This window comes from Canis lupus, chromosome 21 (genome assembly GCF_048164855.1).
Source record: "Canis lupus baileyi chromosome 21, mCanLup2.hap1, whole genome shotgun sequence".
Taxonomy (NCBI): Eukaryota; Metazoa; Chordata; class Mammalia; order Carnivora; family Canidae; genus Canis; species Canis lupus.
In genome coordinates, this window is record NC_132858.1 from 2,137,052 (window position 1) to 2,154,261 (window position 17,210).

At 51.0% G+C, this 17,210-nt stretch overlaps 1 protein-coding gene and 1 long non-coding RNA gene across 10 annotated transcripts in view; one reads left to right on the forward strand and one right to left on the reverse strand.

Annotated features, from left to right (window-relative positions):
- Positions 1-17,210, forward strand: part of LOC140612317 (uncharacterized) — a 74,675-nt gene that overhangs the window by 31,787 nt on the left and 25,678 nt on the right. The gene's annotated exons all lie outside the window — the stretch shown is intronic.
- On the reverse strand, positions 1,337-9,671 carry SLC22A6 (solute carrier family 22 member 6). 3 transcript variants are annotated; one of them, XR_012013588.1, is made up of 11 exons: positions 9,006-9,670; positions 8,538-8,641; positions 8,138-8,292; positions 6,535-6,703; positions 5,947-6,070; positions 5,682-5,797; positions 4,407-4,621; positions 4,197-4,305; positions 2,415-2,618; positions 1,929-2,190; positions 1,337-1,679 (listed from the first exon to the last, which is right to left on the reverse strand). XR_012013588.1 is itself a non-coding variant. In XM_072789569.1 (10 exons), the coding sequence occupies exons 1-10, from the start codon at positions 9,372-9,374 to the stop codon at positions 2,103-2,105; spliced, it is 1,653 nt and encodes a 550-aa protein (XP_072645670.1). In that variant the 5' UTR covers positions 9,375-9,670; the 3' UTR covers positions 1,915-2,102. The 3 variants fall into 3 exon arrangements, 2 of the variants coding, with proteins under 2 accessions (XP_072645670.1, XP_072645671.1); XM_072789569.1 differs by lacking the exon at positions 1,337-1,679 and having other exon boundaries at positions 1,915-2,190; XM_072789570.1 differs by lacking the exons at positions 1,337-1,679; positions 1,929-2,190; positions 2,415-2,618 and adding an exon at positions 2,707-2,735 and having other exon boundaries at positions 9,006-9,671.

Below are 17,210 nucleotides of genomic sequence, written 5' to 3' on the forward strand. Positions count from 1 at the left end.
GGGCAATGTGCCAGGAGACAAGCATGACTGAGCAAACACATTTACAGCAGGGCATGGCTGGTACCCTGACTCCTGCCACCTGTGGATGCTAATAGAACTGTCTTTTCCATATCCTCTAGGCTTCCTGGAAATGAGCTCCCTTGCTGATGCAGTGATTGATTGCATATCCGTATCTCTTCCTGACCGTGACCCCCTAAACTGCCTTCCATCCCTCCTTTCGCATGGTTCCTACCACATTTCTTTTTCTCCTCCCCTTTAGCCTTCTCTCTTTTCAGGCCAGGAGAAGAAGTCAGGACCTGGGGGTGCAAGAGGCCAAAGTCTCAGTGCCTCACATCCCTGAGCAGTGTGTGTGTGTGTGTGTGTGTGTGTGTGTGTGAGGTACATGCATTCCAGAGCTGGATTGTCTGCATTCTAATCCTGACTCCACAATTTCCGAGCTGTGTGAATTCGGGCAAGTGACTTAACCACTCTATGCCTTGGTTTTCTCAGCTGTAGGATGAGGATAACAATAGTAGTTAGCTCTGGAAAGTTACTGGGAAGATAAAGGAGTCAATGTATGCAAAGTGCTTAGGACTGTGCCTGGCACCGAAGTAGCACTGGGTGCTGGTGCTCTCTGGTTGGGGTTCTTTTTTTTTTTTTTTTTTTTTTTTAATTTTTTTATTTATTTATGATAGTCACAGAGAGAGAGAGAGGCAGAGACACAGGCAGAGGGAGAAGCAGGCCCCATGCACCGGGAGCCCGACATGGGATTCGATCCTGGGTCTCCAGGATCATGCCCTGGGCCAAAGGCAGGTGCCAAACCGCTGCGCCACCCAGGGATCCCTTTTTTTTTTTTTTTTTTAAGATTTTATTTATTTATTCATTCATGAGAGATACAGAGAGAGAGAGAGAGAGAGAGAGAGAGAGGCAGAGACGCAGGCAGAGGGAGAAGCAGGCTCCATGCAGGGAGCCCGGAGCGGGACTTGATTGATTCCAGGTCTCCAGGATCGCACCGTGGGCCGAAGGCAGCGCTAAACCTCTGAGCCCCCCGGGCTGCCCTCTAGGTTGGGTTCCACCTTCCCCTTTCCCTCCTCTCTCATCTTTTCTTTTTCACTGGAGTTTGATTTGCCAACATACAGCATAACCCCCAGTGCTCATCCCGTCCAGTGGCCCCCTCCGGGCCCGCCACCCAGTCACCCCGACCCCCCACCCACCTCCCTTTCCATCACCCTTTGTTCCTTTCCCAGAGTTCGGAGTCTCATGTCCTGTCTCCCTCTCTGACATTTCCCACTCATTTTCCCTTTCCCCTTTATTCCCTCTCACTGTGTTTTATATTCCCCGAATGAAGGAGACCGTATAACGTTTGTCTCGCTCATCTTTAATAGCCCGGGGCCCGCGGGAGGCGGAACCGCAGAGAATCTCGGTGGAGGGAGGTTGGCGCGACGGCTCAGGGGAGCGAGGGGCGGAACCTCCGGCCGCGGAGCGCGGGGCGAGGCGAGGCGGCGGCGGCGGCCGCGGGTTTGGGCTCGGGCCCTGCCGGAGTCTGGAGGAGCAGGGGCCGCCGCCCTGAGGTCAAGCCTCAGCGGTCCTTTTAATCCCGCTGTGCTGCGGGAGATTCCCATTGGCCTTCACGGAGGGGGAGGAGCCAGAAACCAAGCCTCTGATTGGCTGCTTTCATTTCATCCTCGTCAGTTCCCAGTCTGGGAGGGGGAGGGGCATAAGATATTCAAAACCCGCAGAGATATTTGAATGGGGTGGAGAGGGAAGGAGGGGAGAGGACGGGGAGTAGGGGCACGGGAGGGGCCTCAGGTAAGAGAACCTTCTCCAGGATGGTTTATAAAGTCCTGGGGGTTGAGGGCAGAGACTGCGTGGACTTTTGGGCCACTGGATGATTTGGAGAGGTTACTGCATTTGAGGCAAGAGAGACAAAGGAGATGCTGCACACAAACCTTTTAATGACGTGGCCTTGGTGGAGTCTGCTCAGGGCGGGAGAGCCCTGAGATGGGCTTTCCTGAACCACAGCCTGGACCCTTGGGCTTTCCCTTTCCCTTCCCGGAGTGGGTGGCTCAGGACCTGTAGGACCCTCACTCCATTTCTGGCTCTGTAAGGCTCCTTCTCAGTGTTTAGAGTCCATTTCCTTGTGCTGAGGCCTGGAGCGGGACCATCTGCTTCTGCTGCTCTTGCTCCTGCCGCCTTGGCTTTCCTCTTCTCCTGGGGTTAAGAGAGTGGTGTCCTGGGTCTGCAGCCTCTAGGAGCTGGGGGCTTCCAGGGAGGTCCCCACTTCGCTGTGCCCAGCCACCATCTCTCTGTCCCATCTACTGCTCCCTGGAGCCAGGAGCCCCAGGAAGGACTCCAGGAGACTTCCAGCCAGCTGGGGGAAGTGGACAAAGAGCCCTGGCCTGGGTCTGTGACCCCGGGTAAATCCCTGCTCCTACCTGTTTTCCATGTCCTGCACTGTGTCTGGCAGTGGCTGGCCCAGGGTCTCTGGCAGGAGGGCAGTGACAGCGCTGGCAGCCACGGGGACCGCGCCGTAGATGAAGAGAGGCACGGAGGGGTAGAGCTCAGCAGTCATGCCCACCAGCGGGCTCACGATGCTGCCCACTCGGGCCATGGTGCTGCCCATTCCCATGCCCGTCTGCCTGTGGGGCCCAATGTGCGGTGGTATCAGTCACTGGTCTAGTATGAATGCTGAGGTGCTGGCTGAGTTTGAGGTCAGGGCAGCTCAGGTCAAGGCCTCCTGGCCCCTCCTCTATTCCCTGTTTGATTAGCAAACCAATTTGGCATTTGTTTTGCAGATTAAACAAAACAAAACAAAACAAAACAAAACAAAACAAAGCCACCACAGGTGGGAAGGGCTCTGGCCAGAGAATCAGGAGACTGGATTTCCTCTGCCTTTATAACTTGCTACATATGACCTGAGAAAGAGAAAGAGTCCCTTTTCCTCTCCAGGCCTCAATTCCTGAGCTGTCACATTAGACAGTTAAGTTAGGCAAGTCGTACTCAGATCGCCCTGGGGGGGATTTTGAGTTATAGATGCCCCAGCCCACACAATCTATTGGATTAGAATCTCCAGGGGAGAAGACCTGGAAGCAGCAAGTTAAGAATATGTTAAGAACATTCTCTATGAGAGCAGAGGTTAAAAACCTTGACTCAAGAGACATACTGCTTGGATTCAAGCTTCCTTCCTTACAGGCTGTGTGTCATTGGGCAAGTCACTTAACCTTGCTATGGCTGTTTTCTCATTTGTAAAATGGGGAGAGTCCTACTAGCTACTTTATTTATTATTTTTTTTAAATCTTTATTTATTTATGATAGTCACACAGAGAGAGAGAGAGAGGCAGAGACACAGGCAGAGGGAGAAGCAGGCTCCATGCACCGGGAGCCCAACGTGGGATTCCATCCTGGGTCTCCAGGATCGCGCCCTGGGCCAAAGGCAGGTGCCAAACTGCTGCGCCACCCAGGGATCCCTACTACTAGCTACTTTATAGGCTTGTCATGATGATTCAATGAGTTGATATCTGTTGAAAGTTTAAGATGGTGCCTGGCACATAGTAAGTGCTTATACTGTAGCTCTTTCCTCTGAAATCCTGTGAGGGTGCAGGACAGCAACCATGACCCTGCTCATTCCGAATAGCCTAGGGAAGCCTGGCCTATCTTTGACATCTCATGTAAATTTTGGTCCCATTCTTAAAATAGACCGTATTTCTTGTTTCTTAATGCAAAATGCCCGCCCCCCCATTTTGGCACTCAAAAAGCAGTGCTATGTTTATCCTTATAGCTACCAAGTATCAGCATTATTAAATGTGGCTCTCGTGATAAGAAATTACTTTCCTGTTTGGTCTTTATTTTCAGGTGTACCGCTTGGTTTATAGATGAAATTTAGATTTGGTGGCAGCTCCTAACTTATGCTTTGGAGATCAAAGTTGTGGGGGGAAACTTTGATTAATTGCCTCTAAGATGTGAGTCTTCTTGGCTCTCTACCTTGTCTCAGTTGGTGGGTCCTTTTGAGATCTTTTCCTTGGATCCAGTAAGGGCTTAGTGGGCAGGCACACCTGTGTTAGCCATGAAGTGTGTACTGAGTGGCTGATACACGCTTTGTACTGATGGGTACTGGGAGGGGGCCCAGGGCTGCGGCACACTGGATAGTGCTCTGGGGTCTGACCTATGCGTGGGGGAATGTCTTGTCCCAAGACCCCTCCCACTAGGCTCCCACTCACCGGATCACTGTGGGGTACAGCTCCCCAGTATATAAGAAGATGCAGTTGAAAGAAGCTGCCAGGCAGCCTTTCCCCAGCACAGCAAGGGAGGTGCGGACAATGGATTGATCTAGAGAGAAAAGAAGGGGTCCATGGGAGCTCAGGAGTGGGGGCTGAGCATCTGGGGATAGGGCTAAGGATGAAGGACCAGGGGTACTTGTGGGTGCTCACCTTGGGGTACAACCCCATTCACCAGGATGCAGATGCCTGCCAGCAGCAGTGAGGCCATCTGGGCAGGCCGGCGGCCCAGAGAGTTGATGACAAGGAAGCCTACAAGCTTAGCAGGCAGGTCCACAGCACCAAAAATCACCTGGATTAGGTAGAGGCTGACCCCAAAGCCCTGTAGGTCCATGACCAGCCCGTAGTAAGCAAAACTAGTGGCAAACCTAGTGGGGGAGGGAAGAGGGAGATGGAGTTTGTTAGGAAGGTTTACAGTAGGGGGGGTGCTCACTCAATGTAGGGGTGAGCTACACCAGTTACCCTGCTTAAGAAGCTGGAATCTGCCTTGGCTAATATTTCTTTGGACATTTAATATGCATTTAGTCTAAGTGTGGGGTAGTCCTCCGACACTCAAATTTCTCAGCCTTTTACTAACGAGTGTCCCTGGTCTATCAGGGGATTTTTCACTTAGTTGTCATGTATGATTTATATAGTTTTGGTGTTTATCTTGTATATTGATACGGGGCTGAGGGCAGGTGGATTTTCAAGCCACATCTTTAGGTTCAAGGTGTTGGGAAAGGCCAGAGAGCTTTTCAGACCTGTGCAGGGTTCTGGGGTGGGTGTTGTGTTTCTTAACGCATCAGGAGTCCACATAATGAAGCTTGGGTTATTGGATAGGACCCGCAACCTGGAGTAAATCCCAAATCAGAACCAAAAACTCTATTGGTGGAACAGTTGACCGTGCTTCTCCTGTCAGGAGGTTACTTTGGTGATGGGATCAGGAGGGCGGTAGTACATCAGAAGGGTAATGGGAAATGTTGCAACAGGAAAGGGATGTTTTTGGCTGATACCAGCCTTGGCCAAAGTGTACTTTTGGAGATGAGTTTTAAGCATCTTATTGTCTATGCTTGTGTTTCTGGCAGGCACTGTAAGGCCAATAAAGTCTCCAAATATTTTGCAAGCTAGACTGGTCTCTCAGCCTTCAAGATGTAATTCTACTGACTCTGGGGCTGACCTGTCCTGATGCGGTGTTTCCATATGGGAACAGGGTTAGTAAAAGGAGACGAAGATGGAGATTGGTGCTCAGTGTGGAGACTGGAAGTGAACTGAGGAGAGGTCATCTGGTTCTTCAAGACTGTCTCTGGTGGAGGGTTACTGCCCCTCAGGGCAGGACCGCTGATTTTCCTCCCTTTTATCTGGATTCTTCCACCCATTGCATTCACTCTCTCCCCAACCAGCCATTTGTGTCTGGTCTATCTCTCTGTCACTGGGTCTGTCTGGGCCTACCACAGCATGGAGAGGCAGAGGAAGAGGTGGCGAAGGGCGGGGCAGCGCAGCAACTCCAAGGCGGAAGCCTGGCCTTTGCCCATGGTCAGCTCCTTCTGCAGACTGGCCCGGAGCACCTGCCAGGATGGGCAGGGCTCAGGGCCTGGACTCCTCCAGAAGCTCCTCCCAGACTAATCCCTTACTCAGGGAAGGCCTCTGAGACCTGGGTTCAGGGTTTGAGGGTAGAATCCTTGTGGAGTGTCATGGGAGGTCTTGGGGGTCTCACCTCCATACTCAGCTTGGTGCCCTCTTCCTGCTTCCCATTGATCCAGGCCACTCTCTGCAGGGCCCTCAGGGTGAGGTCTAGCCTTCCGGAGGAGGAGTACCAGCGGGCCGACTCGATAAAGAACCTGGGAGTGGGGGTGGGGGTAGGTGTTGACATGGCTTCAGTTCCAGTCGCCTGGGCTGGGGGCAGGTGATGGGCTCCCAGGGGCCTGCAGTGAGATTTCATTTAAGGCTGGGAATCTGGGGTTTGGCCAAATCCCTCTCTCTAGGACCACAAATGGGTGATGACCCATTGCCCAACCCGAAAGCTCAGCTTTTGGATGTTGGGTAAAGGCAGCAGTGCAGGCAGGCTAGAGAACTGGGGGAAGCTGAAGAACCCAATCCCTGGGGTAGGGGGGCCCAAATCATTCCTCCCACAGCCTCAGTTTTCCCATCTGTCACACGGAGGCACTGGCTTGGGTTTGACCTCCTGGCCTTGATCTTCTCTGATTTGGTGTGGTGGAGTGTGTGGTGTGGCTGGGGGATGCCTGTCCCTTGCAGCTTCTGGGCAGCCCTTGGGCACCCCTGCCCACCCTGGGCCCCCACACACCAGGAGTAGATGAAGAAGGCGAAAAAAGGCACGGAGACCAGGAGCTGCAGGTGGCGCCAGTGGGGCACGGCCAAGGCCACACCGGCCAGGAGAAACTGGCCCAGGCTGTACACATAGCCAGTCAGGGTGCCCACACAAGCCCGTGTGTGGATGGGCATCCACTCCACATCTGGAAAGAGGGTGAGAACAGAGCGATGCCACTGACTGGGCTGCCTGGTGGATGGAGACCCCTGGGCCAGGCAAAGACTCCTCTCTCCACCCAAACTTTGATCTGTCCTGAGGCTCAGTGGAAGATACATCAAATGAGGATGTGTGCCATGATGGGGGAAGTGAGGGACTTTCGGTGAGAGTAGGAATGGGGAGATGGGTTTGGAATCCCTAGGGAGGGATGCCTGGGTGGCTCAGAGGTTTAACGTCTGCCTTCCACCTGGGGCGTGATCCTGGAGTCCCAGGATCGAATCCCACATCGGGCTCCCTGCATGGAGCCTGCTTCTCCCTCTGCCTATGTCTATGCCTCTCTCTCTCTCTGTGTGTGTGTCTCTCATGAATAAATAAATAAAATCTTAAAAAAAAAAACCCTTCTATAAAAAAAATAAAAAAAGGAATCCCTAGGGATTGTTGCCTCCACTCCCCCCACTATTTCTTGCTGCCCTCCAAACCACTGTCCTGGCGAGGGCCTCTTTTCCCTTCAGAGCATCTCTGACCACTCAGTGCTGGCTTTCCTTCCTCAGCCTGGGCAGATTTAATGGCCAGAGCAGCTCGGAGGAGACAGTGGCTTTCCTCCATACAGGAGAGTCAAAGTGGGAGGCACATCTCTCGGTTGTGGTCTAAAGAGGCCCAGCTTTGTTCCTTGTGGGCTCCTGATTTGGCTGCTGGGGCAATGACTTGGACACTAGACTGGGTTTTGGGGCTCAATTCTCTAGGTGTCCTGCCTAGCCCTGGCCATCCCAGTTAACTCCTGTAGTCCAGAGAACCCTCAATCCATAGATTCCCTTCTGGGCTTGAGGGACGACCTTGGGTAAATCCTTTCCCTTCTTCCAAGTCATAGGTTCCTTATCTGAGAACCAGGGGGAAGGAGGTGATTTATCAGAGGATGCACACTGATGGCTCATGGACAGACCATGCTCAGGCCATAAATGTATTTGGTCTACATGATGCTGGCTTACCCTATGTTAAAAATATTAGCATTAATTTCCAACATTAAAAAATTGGGATATTTTACATTAATAGAGAGGAAGGGATAAGATCTGACAGCCCTGAACCTTCTGGCTCGGGCAGCTGAGTGACTGCGGCCCCTCTGGATGGGGGTGCGACTCTCCTTTGGTTACAGTCCTCACTATTCCCTAATGCCCCTGGTACCCAGTTGGCTTCAGTCATTTACGGGAATTGCCTGGCCCTAAAAATGAAGTTTGAGATGGGGTCTCAATGAGGGATCAGGATGATATGAGTCCGAGAAAAAGGCTGTTTATGTTGGCTGCCTCAAAAGAGGGCAGGAAGGACTCAGGAGGGGTTGGCTGGGAGAGGAAGTGGAATGTGGCCGCTGGGGTCGGGTGGTCAGTGAGGAGTGGGTAGGGACCCGCCCTGCCCTCCTGGCATCCCTCACTCAGCGTCATGCAGTTGAGGGCGATGCCAGCCAGCGACATGCCAGAGAGGAGCCGGAAGGCACAGTAGACGGGGAAGCTGGGAGCGAAGGCTGCGCAGGTTCCCGACACGGCTGTCTGCAGGTAGTTCAGGATCAGCAACTTGCGGCGGCCCAGCCTGTGGCAGGGAGGGAAGGACAGCAGCAGGGGTCCTGAGGGCTGACTGTGCAGGGAAGGGTATAGAGAGGAGGGCTTGCCCTGGGTAAGTCTCTGGGGCAGGGGCAGGGGTTGTCCTTTCAGGACCTGTGCGGTGTCATGAGGCTGGCCCCATAGGTCCTCAGACCAGCCCCAGGTGGGAAGGCGGACCTGAACCCAGCTGAGGCCCAGACTCAGCCCGCCCCCGTGGCTCTGCCCAGGACTGACCTGTCTGCCAGGTACCCAAACACCATGGCTCCGAGAAGCACCCCTACCATGTACAAGGACTGGGCCAGCTGGCGTAAGGCCCTGTTAGAACACACGAGGTCCCACTGTGGGGAGAGGGGACAAGGGTCAGACAGAGGTAAGCCGGGGCTGCAGGGCTCCCGTCCCCTCCTTTGGGCTGTCCCTCTGAGGCCTATGTCACCCTCTTCCCCTGACATTGCCCTTTGCTGTGTTCTTCCCCAGTTCCAGTAGCTGAGAGACTTTTCTTGTAGAGGTCCCCCTTTTCTGTAGAGGTCCCCATCTTGAACCCCTTTATTCATCTCCCCATCTTGGCCTCTGGTGAATCTGAGACGGTCTCTGTGTGTTCGTGTGTGTGTGCGTATGCGTGCATGCCTGTGCCTCTGTCTGCCTGCCTCAGAGGGGAAGGCAAGTCCGCGTGGCATATGGAGCAGAGGGCCCAGGTATCCTCACCTCAGTCACGATGGTGGAAGGGAAGGTGCTGTTGTCGTAGATCCAGCCATTGGTGCAGGGCTCCGTGGCCCCCGTGCTGTTGGCGTCTGTGCCGTTGGGAAAAGGTGGTCCCTGTTGGGGGATGGTGTAGTGGAGGCAGGACTCGGGCTGCCCCTGCCTGTCCCGGGGTAGCCAGGCCTCCAGCTCCCCATCCGTGCTGAGGTTGGCATTGGCGGGCGGGCGGCAGTGGTGGGTGGGGATGGCGGCCGTGAAGTTCTGCAGGGTGTTGTGGGAAGCCATCAGGAGCAGGGGGAGGACCACCAGAGTGACCTGGATTTGCTGGAAGCGGCCGACCCCCCCCACCTGCTGCAGGAGGTCGTTGAAGGCCATGGGGCCCGGCGGCCAAGCAGCTGGGGGCTGAGGACTTCCGGTCCTTGCACCTCTGTCTGTGCCTCCGTGCGCTGCTGTCCTCGGCAAGAGGAGAGGAGCCGCCGTCGCTTCTGCTGCGGAGCTGTTCCTAGAGCTGAATCTGAGCTGGCTCTGTGGGGGGACAGGAGCCTGGCTGGCGGCCCCTCCTTCCCTCTCTCTCCGTCTTCTGTCCCTCCCTTTCCCTTGAGCCTCCCCTCACTTGGGGGTGGGGTGCTCAGCTTTCAGGGTCTAGGTAGCCCTGACCCCTACATGGGCAGGATTTAATCCTTGGCCTGGAGGGAATGAGTTAAAGTGTGACTTGGTATCAGAAGGATTAACCCTCTGAGTATCCTTGTGTCAGTGGAAATTCTCCAAGTGGGTATAAAGGGCAGGAGAATGGGCTGGAGTGGGGGTGGTGAGAGGGGATGTCCTGGGAGGGCATCTGGGGGTGGGAGGGGGCAGGTGGGGCCTTATTGACTTCCTTGTAGTGAGAAGCCTGTGCTCTGGGAAGTGTGGTGGCCTCTTGAGGGACTTCTGTCCTTTTGAGTGGACAGAATCCAAGCAGTCTGTCTCTGGGAATGGTTGTGAGAGAAAATACAGAACTCCCAGTATCAGAGCAACAAATAAATAATAAGTAATAAATAACATTTTATTATAGTAGAAGTATATCCCTAATATTACATGGGACATACTTATACTAAAAAAGTATTCAGTGATCTGAAATTCAGATTTAACTGGGCATCTTGTATTCTTATTTGCTAAAATTAGCAACCTCGGTCTCTGGTCTCCCTGGGGACAGTTCATATCTTATGGGACCACAGCTTTGTTCAGTTGGAAGAAATGAAATGAAAGAGGTCAGAGGCTACTTGTGAAGGAGTGCGATCTAAGAACCCGTATCACACATGATGCAGATTGAGTCTCCTGGTGTGTCAGCTTTTACCTTCTGGCTTATTCTGATTCAAAAATGTCCCTTTGTCTTGTTGACTCTGTCCATATTTTTGTTTTTATTTTTTTTTTCAGTGAGCATGAGCTTATTTTATTTGTAGCCACAACTCTAAGACAATCGCTTGATTTCCTCCAACGGTTTGGCTCCTGAGCTCTGATCACTCAAGATCAGGGCAGTGCTGTGTTTTGATCGGATGGGCTTCTGTAAGATCTGATTGATTGGATCATGGGTTGGGAATGCCAATAGAGCACATCACAACCTCTTGCTTTAATTTAATTTTAAACTGTTTTTTTTTTTTTTAGTAGGCTCCTCACCCAGTGCAGAGCCCAACGTGGGGCTTGAACTCATGACACTAAGATCAAGACCTGAGCTGATGGGACACCTGGGTGGCTCAGCGGTAAAGCATCTGCCTTCGGCTCAGGGAGTGATCCTGGGGTCCAGGATCGAGTCCCACATCAGGCCCCCTACATGGAGCCTGCTTCTCCCTCTGCCTATGTCTCTGCCTCTCTCTCTCTCTCATGAGTCTTAAATCTTAAAAACAAAAAAAGACCTGGGCTGAGATCAAGATGCTTAAAGGACTGAGGCACATGGGCACTCCAACAACTTCTTGCTTTTAGTTTTCATAGTGCGTAGTATATAAAACACAGACTCTGGAGTCAGTTTACTTGGATCTAAATCCTCATTCCACATTTGCTGTTTGCATAGACAGGGCAAGTTGCTAAAGTCCTATATTTCTCAGTATTCTTGTTTGCAAGATGGGTATAGTAGTCGTGTCTGCCTCATTGGATTATTGAGGGTTAAATGAGTGAATACTTTAAGTAAAGATCTTAAAGTACCTACTGCCCTGGATCTTGGTGAGTATGAACTGTTCTTATTATTTGTTTCTGGTAAAAAGGTGAGACTATTATATTGATTTTAGAGAGAAAATAGGCCTAAACACATCTTACTCTAGAACAGTGATTTTCTACTGGAGGTGATTCCCTCCAACTCCTTCCACCTCTACCCCTCCCCCTTCCAGGAGACATTTGGCAATGTCTGGAGACATTTTTGGTTGGATTTAGATCCAAGTAAACTGAGTCCAGAATCCACGTTTTATATACTATGCACTATGCAAATTAAAAGCAAGAAGATGTTGGGGTACCTGTGTGGCTCAGTCCATTAAGTATCTTGATCTCAGATCAGGTCTTGATCTCAGAGTCAGGAAGTTAAGCCCCACATTGGGCTCTACACAGGGTGAGGAACCTACTTAAAAAAAATTAAATAAAAGCAAGGAGTTATGATGTGCTCTATTGGTATTCCCAACTCATGATCCAACCAATCAGATCTCATCAGATGATTGGGGATGGTAGCACTACGGGCATGCAGTGGGTAGAATCCAGGGATTCTGCTAAACATCCTATAATGCATAGGGCAGCTCCCCATAATCAAAAATTTTCTGGACCCCAAATGTCAATAGTGCTAAGTTTGGAAAACCCTACCCTAAAAGATGTCTCAGACTTATTTTGAAGCTATCCATCCCATACCCGCTTGGCTAAGGATATTCCAATCATACAAATGACTCCTACCAAAATATTTCTGAGAATGCCCATGCTCTTATTTGAGTAGGGAAAATGTTTGAAAGGTGAAGAGGAGAACTCCTCCATGTTCTACTGGAGTACAGCAGAGTAGTCTGGGCCCTGGAGCATGGCAGCCATTTCTAGGCATACGTAGCCAGTTTTGCCACTAAAGGAGCCAAATCGGGACCTGGATCTTCCTGTGTCCAGGCCAACACTATTCTCCACCACGTTCTAACTCGACTGTTGGTTTGAGGTTCTATGCCAGGCTCTTCTTCTGGTGTGTTTCTGTTGGGGTCTCTGGCTGTGCCTCCCTGTTATCTGCCTTCTATTGACTGTCTGCCCACCCCACTTCACCACATACTTTGGCAGATGTCTGAACAGCATGGATGGTTGGGGTTCTGGAGTTTTATGGGAGGTAGCCAGGTCCGGTATGAATTAGCTGATGCAAGAGGCCAAGAAGGGAGAAGGCTTGTCTCCTCTCTTCTACGCATAAATCTTGAAGTCTTATTGTTGAGGGGAAGCAGTTTGATTTCTGATTCTTCTATAAGGACTCAAGATGCCCTGCTATCATTGTGCAGTTTACACAAACTACACTTTTGCGTATTAAGTTGGGAGGACATTTACTGTCTGTTGAGGAGCTGGGGTATGTGAAGTCTTAGGCTATTCTGTCTAACTTCAAAGCCAGGTTGTTTCCTGTTGCTTTAAAGGTGTGGAACCCCCAGCTAAGGAGGTCTTAGGGCTCATCCAGTCTCATTATGTGCAGAAGAGAATAGGGAGGCCCAGAGAGGGATATAATTCAGCCCAGCCTCCCTCCCTCCACCCAGTGTTGGTTCTGGGCTGGGACCCAGTGGGTGTCCAGATGCCTGACAACATTCTCCAGGCCAAGGTATATAAGAGCCTTGTGGCCTGGGGATGTGAGGACAGCTGGACAAACAGCTTGGGGGCTCTAGGGCCAATCTCCTGCCAGGACTTGGTGCCCTCATGGGGGAGTGGGACGAGTATTGAGGGCAGTGGGGGAGATGGTGGCCCCTATAAACACCCTCCCTTTCTGAACCCGACCCTGCCTTTGCGAAGAGCCCCCTCCCTAGTGCCTGACCAGCTCTAAGCCAGTCTGAGCCTAGAAAAGGCTCAACTGGAGACTCCAGGGACTCAATTGTCGTTGGCTTCTGGGATCATGTAGCTAGCAAGGAGACTTCCCACCAGCCTCCCAGCTTATGGAGAATTTCTGGGTGGAATTGCTCCCATAGCGAATGATTTGCAGAATAAGAACTATCCTTTAGGGACATTCTGAGTCATTAAATACTCAGAGTTGGACTCCCTGGACTGACTGGAATGTGGACTTCAGTTCTGGCCATGCTCACCAAGAAGGGGTCAAATCCGGGACTTCTGATTGGCCAAGAGCCACAGAACCACATACCATCAGAGCTGAATGCTATTACTCAGATGAAAACTTCTCATTGTACAGATAAGGAGGCCAAGGCACAGAGTAGGCAAGGGGTTTGTCCTTGATCATACAGCAAGCAAATCTAGAACTGGGCCCCCTTGATTCCACTGCCTTTTTTTTTTTTTCTTTACCATGCCAGCAGCCATCACACATCTCAGATTTTCTGAGACATCCAGATTTTGTATAATTTTATTCTGGGGACATCTGGGTGGCTCAGTTGGTTAGATATCTGCCTTCAGCTCTGGTTATGATCCCAAGGTCCTGGGACTGAGCCCCGCATGGGACTCCCCACTCAGCGGCGAGTCTGCATGTCCCTCTGCCCTTCCTCCTGCTCATGTTCACACATATTCTCTCTCTCAAACACTAAAATAAAAATTAAAAAACCTTAATTTTATTCAGTTAAATAAATGGGATTTAAAGTGCATGACTACATGTGATTTTGATTTTGATTGTTTCATGAGACTTCAAGTAAATAACTTACAGGTCAGAGAAAATATTCTTGTTCAGATCACAAGTCCTAAGTGTGAGTTTGAAATGATTGGCTTGGAGAGATGTCTGGCAAACTCCAAGTGCCTGCCAGGCACATAGCAACATGCTGAGCAAGGAGCCAAATTGTGAGTTGTTTTTTTAAAAAAAGATTTTAAAAGAGAGAAAGAGAGAGCAAGCATGAGTGGTGAGCAGAGTGAGAGGGAGGAGCAGGCTCCCCCCTGAGCAGAGACCCCGATGTGGGGCTTGGTCCCAGGGCCCCTGGATCACCTACTGAGCCACCCATGTGCCCCTAAATTGTGAGTTTTATGTCTCATGGCATGACTACCCTGGCTAATAATGAATGGTGCAGAAATTAGAAATGCATCCCAAACTGCCATTTAAAGGCTGGACATGAGGGGAGTAACCAATGAGGTGGCTCAGCATGAGGATTCTGCCCAAGAGAGGTGCTCCATATTGGATGACGATTCACTGAGCCCATTGAAGGCTGACCTCAGGGACTGAGAACACGGAGGAGTAGCCTCCTGCAGGAGGAGCCGTAGCTGTAGAGGAAAGTAGAGGTGGACAACAGGTGGAATCCAGACTGGGGATTTGGGAATGGCAAGAGGAATGGGCCATGTACATCCTGACTGGCATCCTAGTTCATCAGGAGGCCTGACCATGTAACTGGGAAGTGCTTTCCTGGGCATCTTCCCTTTCTGTGTGTCTTCACAATAAACACCCTGGAACAGCCCGGGAATGATTATGGCCAAGACATCCTGGGAGCCACCCTGAATTCTGGACAGCTGAAAGACGGGGCATGGGGCAGCGGGACTGTGTTCCTCACTGAGCCCAATTCTTCTGCCCTCAGGTGGAGACCCAGTCAAGCCAAGGGGAGGCCCTGGTGGCCCCATGGCTAGCTGACCCCATGCCAAGTGCAGTGGGGGAGGATGGGGAGATGTCAAGTGCTGAGTATGGATGAAGGGCAGAGGTTAGGCTAGGTTCGTGCAGTCTGGGAACGGACAAAAGTAGAATGAGGCTAGATTTCAGGTTGCAAAGCAGAGGGTGTTAAAACTGAAGCCATCAAGGCAGGTTGGGGCCTGAGCGGGACTGGCCTTGTAACGGAGTATAGATTTCATCCCACTGGGAATTCACTGAAAAGTTGAAGCAGGGGTGGATTATGATCTCTTTCATTTTTATTAAGCTGTCTTTCAAATCTAAATACAGATTTGAGAATAGCGAACTCTGTGGCTGACAGTCGCAGCCCTGGAGTGTTTCTGAGTTGTCTGATACGGTGGCCGCTGGCTGTTGCTGAGCATGTGAACTGAGCCAGTCTGAACTGACATATGCTATTAGGGTCAAATACACACCAGATTCTGAAGACTTAATATGAATTAAAGGCTGTAAAATATCTTTATCGATAACTTTTGTATTGATTACATGTTGAAATGGTAATATGGGTATTTTGGGTTAAATAAAATATATTGTTATTGTCATATATACATACTTAAAATTAATTTGACCTCTTTTTAAGAAATGGCTGCTAGGAGTTTTAAATGACATAAGTGGCTTGCATTACATTTCTTCTGGACAGGGCTGGTAAAGAATGTTCGAGGAAGGGGTCTTAGGAAAGAAGTCTGGGGAACATCAGTGTTAAAATGATAGAGGGAGAGGAGCTGCTTTTGGAATTGTTTGGTTTGGAAACCCTTGAGTTTAACTGAAACAAAATAAAAAGCTGTTTAGAGAATGCAGGATTTTTTCTCGAACTCAGGGTCAGAACATATATCCAGGTCCAAGGAGGACCTGGGACCTGGAATCCATTAAGAGTCAATGTGAATAGAGGGGTGCCTGGGTGGCTTAGTCGGTTAGCATCTGCCTTCGGTTCAGGTCATGATCTTGGGGTCCTGGGATTGAGCTCCACGTAGGGCTCCCTACTCAGTGGGGCGTCTGCTTCTCCCTCTTCCTCTCCTCCCTGCTCTTGCTCGCTCTCTCTCTGTCAAATAAAAAAAATAAAATCTTAGAAAAAAAGAATTGTGATAGTCTCACCGAGTCTTTTTTTTTTTTTTTAAGATTTTATGTATATATTTGACAGAGAAAGAGCACACAAGCAGGGAGGAGGGGCAGAGGGAGAGAGAGAAGCAGACCCTCCCACCACTGTTGAGCAGGGAGTCTGATGTGGGGCTTGATTCCAGGACCCTGGAATCATGACCTGAGCCAAAGGCAGACGCTTAACCTACTGAGCCACCCAGGCACCCCTCACTGAGTCTTTTCATCTGGGACCCTGTGTCTCTTGGTATCCTTTTCTCTGTGCATTTGCTTTTTTCTTTCTCTTCAAACGGCTTTCTCTGATCTACTTACATCTGGCTGGCCCACCGTCATGCTAACTTGCCTTCCCAGGACAAGGGCCAAGGGATGGACCAGAACCTCCATAACTCAGATCCCCAGCCCAAGAAGGAACACATTATGAATGATGGGATCAGGAGGGCCATCGGGTCCAGTCAGCCATGACCAGAGGTCATAGAATTGTTCAGTTAGCAGGTTCTGAGGATGTTGACCCTTGAGGAAGGGTGGGGGCAGAACAGGCCAAGCAGTATTTGGTAGCATTTACAGGAAGCCCTCAAGGAGACTCTGAAGGAGAAGCCACAGTATGGGAGGGACCTGCCTGCACAGAGCACCTCAGAAACCAGGGAAAGAGGGCACAGCCAAAAGGATCTGAGTCTGTTGCAAGGCCAAGTGACAAGCAGGATGAAAATGACCAGTGGGTTCAGCACTGGGGGTGCTGAGTACCATCTGCGACAGCCCTCAGGGAAGCGGGGGAGTGCAGTCTGAAGAGGTACAAGGTTCCAAGGTGCAAGCCAGGGAGAGACACAGCTCTTGTACAAAGTTTAGCTGAGAAGGGGAGGAAGACAGTGTAGCCCCTAGTGGGAGATATGGCCCCAAGGAAGGCTGGTGGGTTTGGTTGGTTTTTATTAAGATAGGAGAGGCTGGAGCTTATTTGATTGGTGATGAGAAAGAGCCAGGAGAGAGTGAATGGGTGGAGCCCTGTGGGGGAAAGCAGAGGCTGCCTTCCCAAGGGGCTGGATGCAGAGTCCCAGTGAGAGACTGACTCTCTGCCGGGATTGGAAGGAACTTGGGGAACATGGGGTGCCATTGGCAGCCTTTGGCTTTGACTGAAGTTTTCTTGCTTAAATGGGACACAGAGCTATCCAGTGGCATGGGCCTGGGATGTAGATCAGAGACCTGGGGGAGCCACTGGATTGGGACCAGAGAGGCCCAGGGTTCTGTCTGCAGTTGCTCTGGGCTTGTTCTGACCTCTGTTCACACACACTGGGACATGTATGTGCCCACAGGGTATTTCCAACCATAAGACTTGCTATGGACTATATTGCATCCTCCCCTAAATTTAT

What these genes read in the sequence shown, in the direction of transcription:
- SLC22A6 (XM_072789569.1), bottom strand. Translation starts at nt 9,374, where the DNA reads ATGGCCTTCAACGACCTCCTGCAGCAGGTGGGGGGGGTCGGCCGCTTC. An exon ending in GCCTTCTTCATCTACTCCTG is followed by an intron (nt 6,071 to 6,534) that starts GTGTGTGGGGGC and finishes CCCCACTCCCAG; the next exon opens with GTTCTTTATCGAGTCGGCCC. An exon ending in GTGCAGGACATGGAAAACAG is followed by an intron (nt 2,191 to 2,414) that starts GTAGGAGCAGGG and finishes TCTTAACCCCAG; the next exon opens with GAGAAGAGGAAAGCCAAGGC.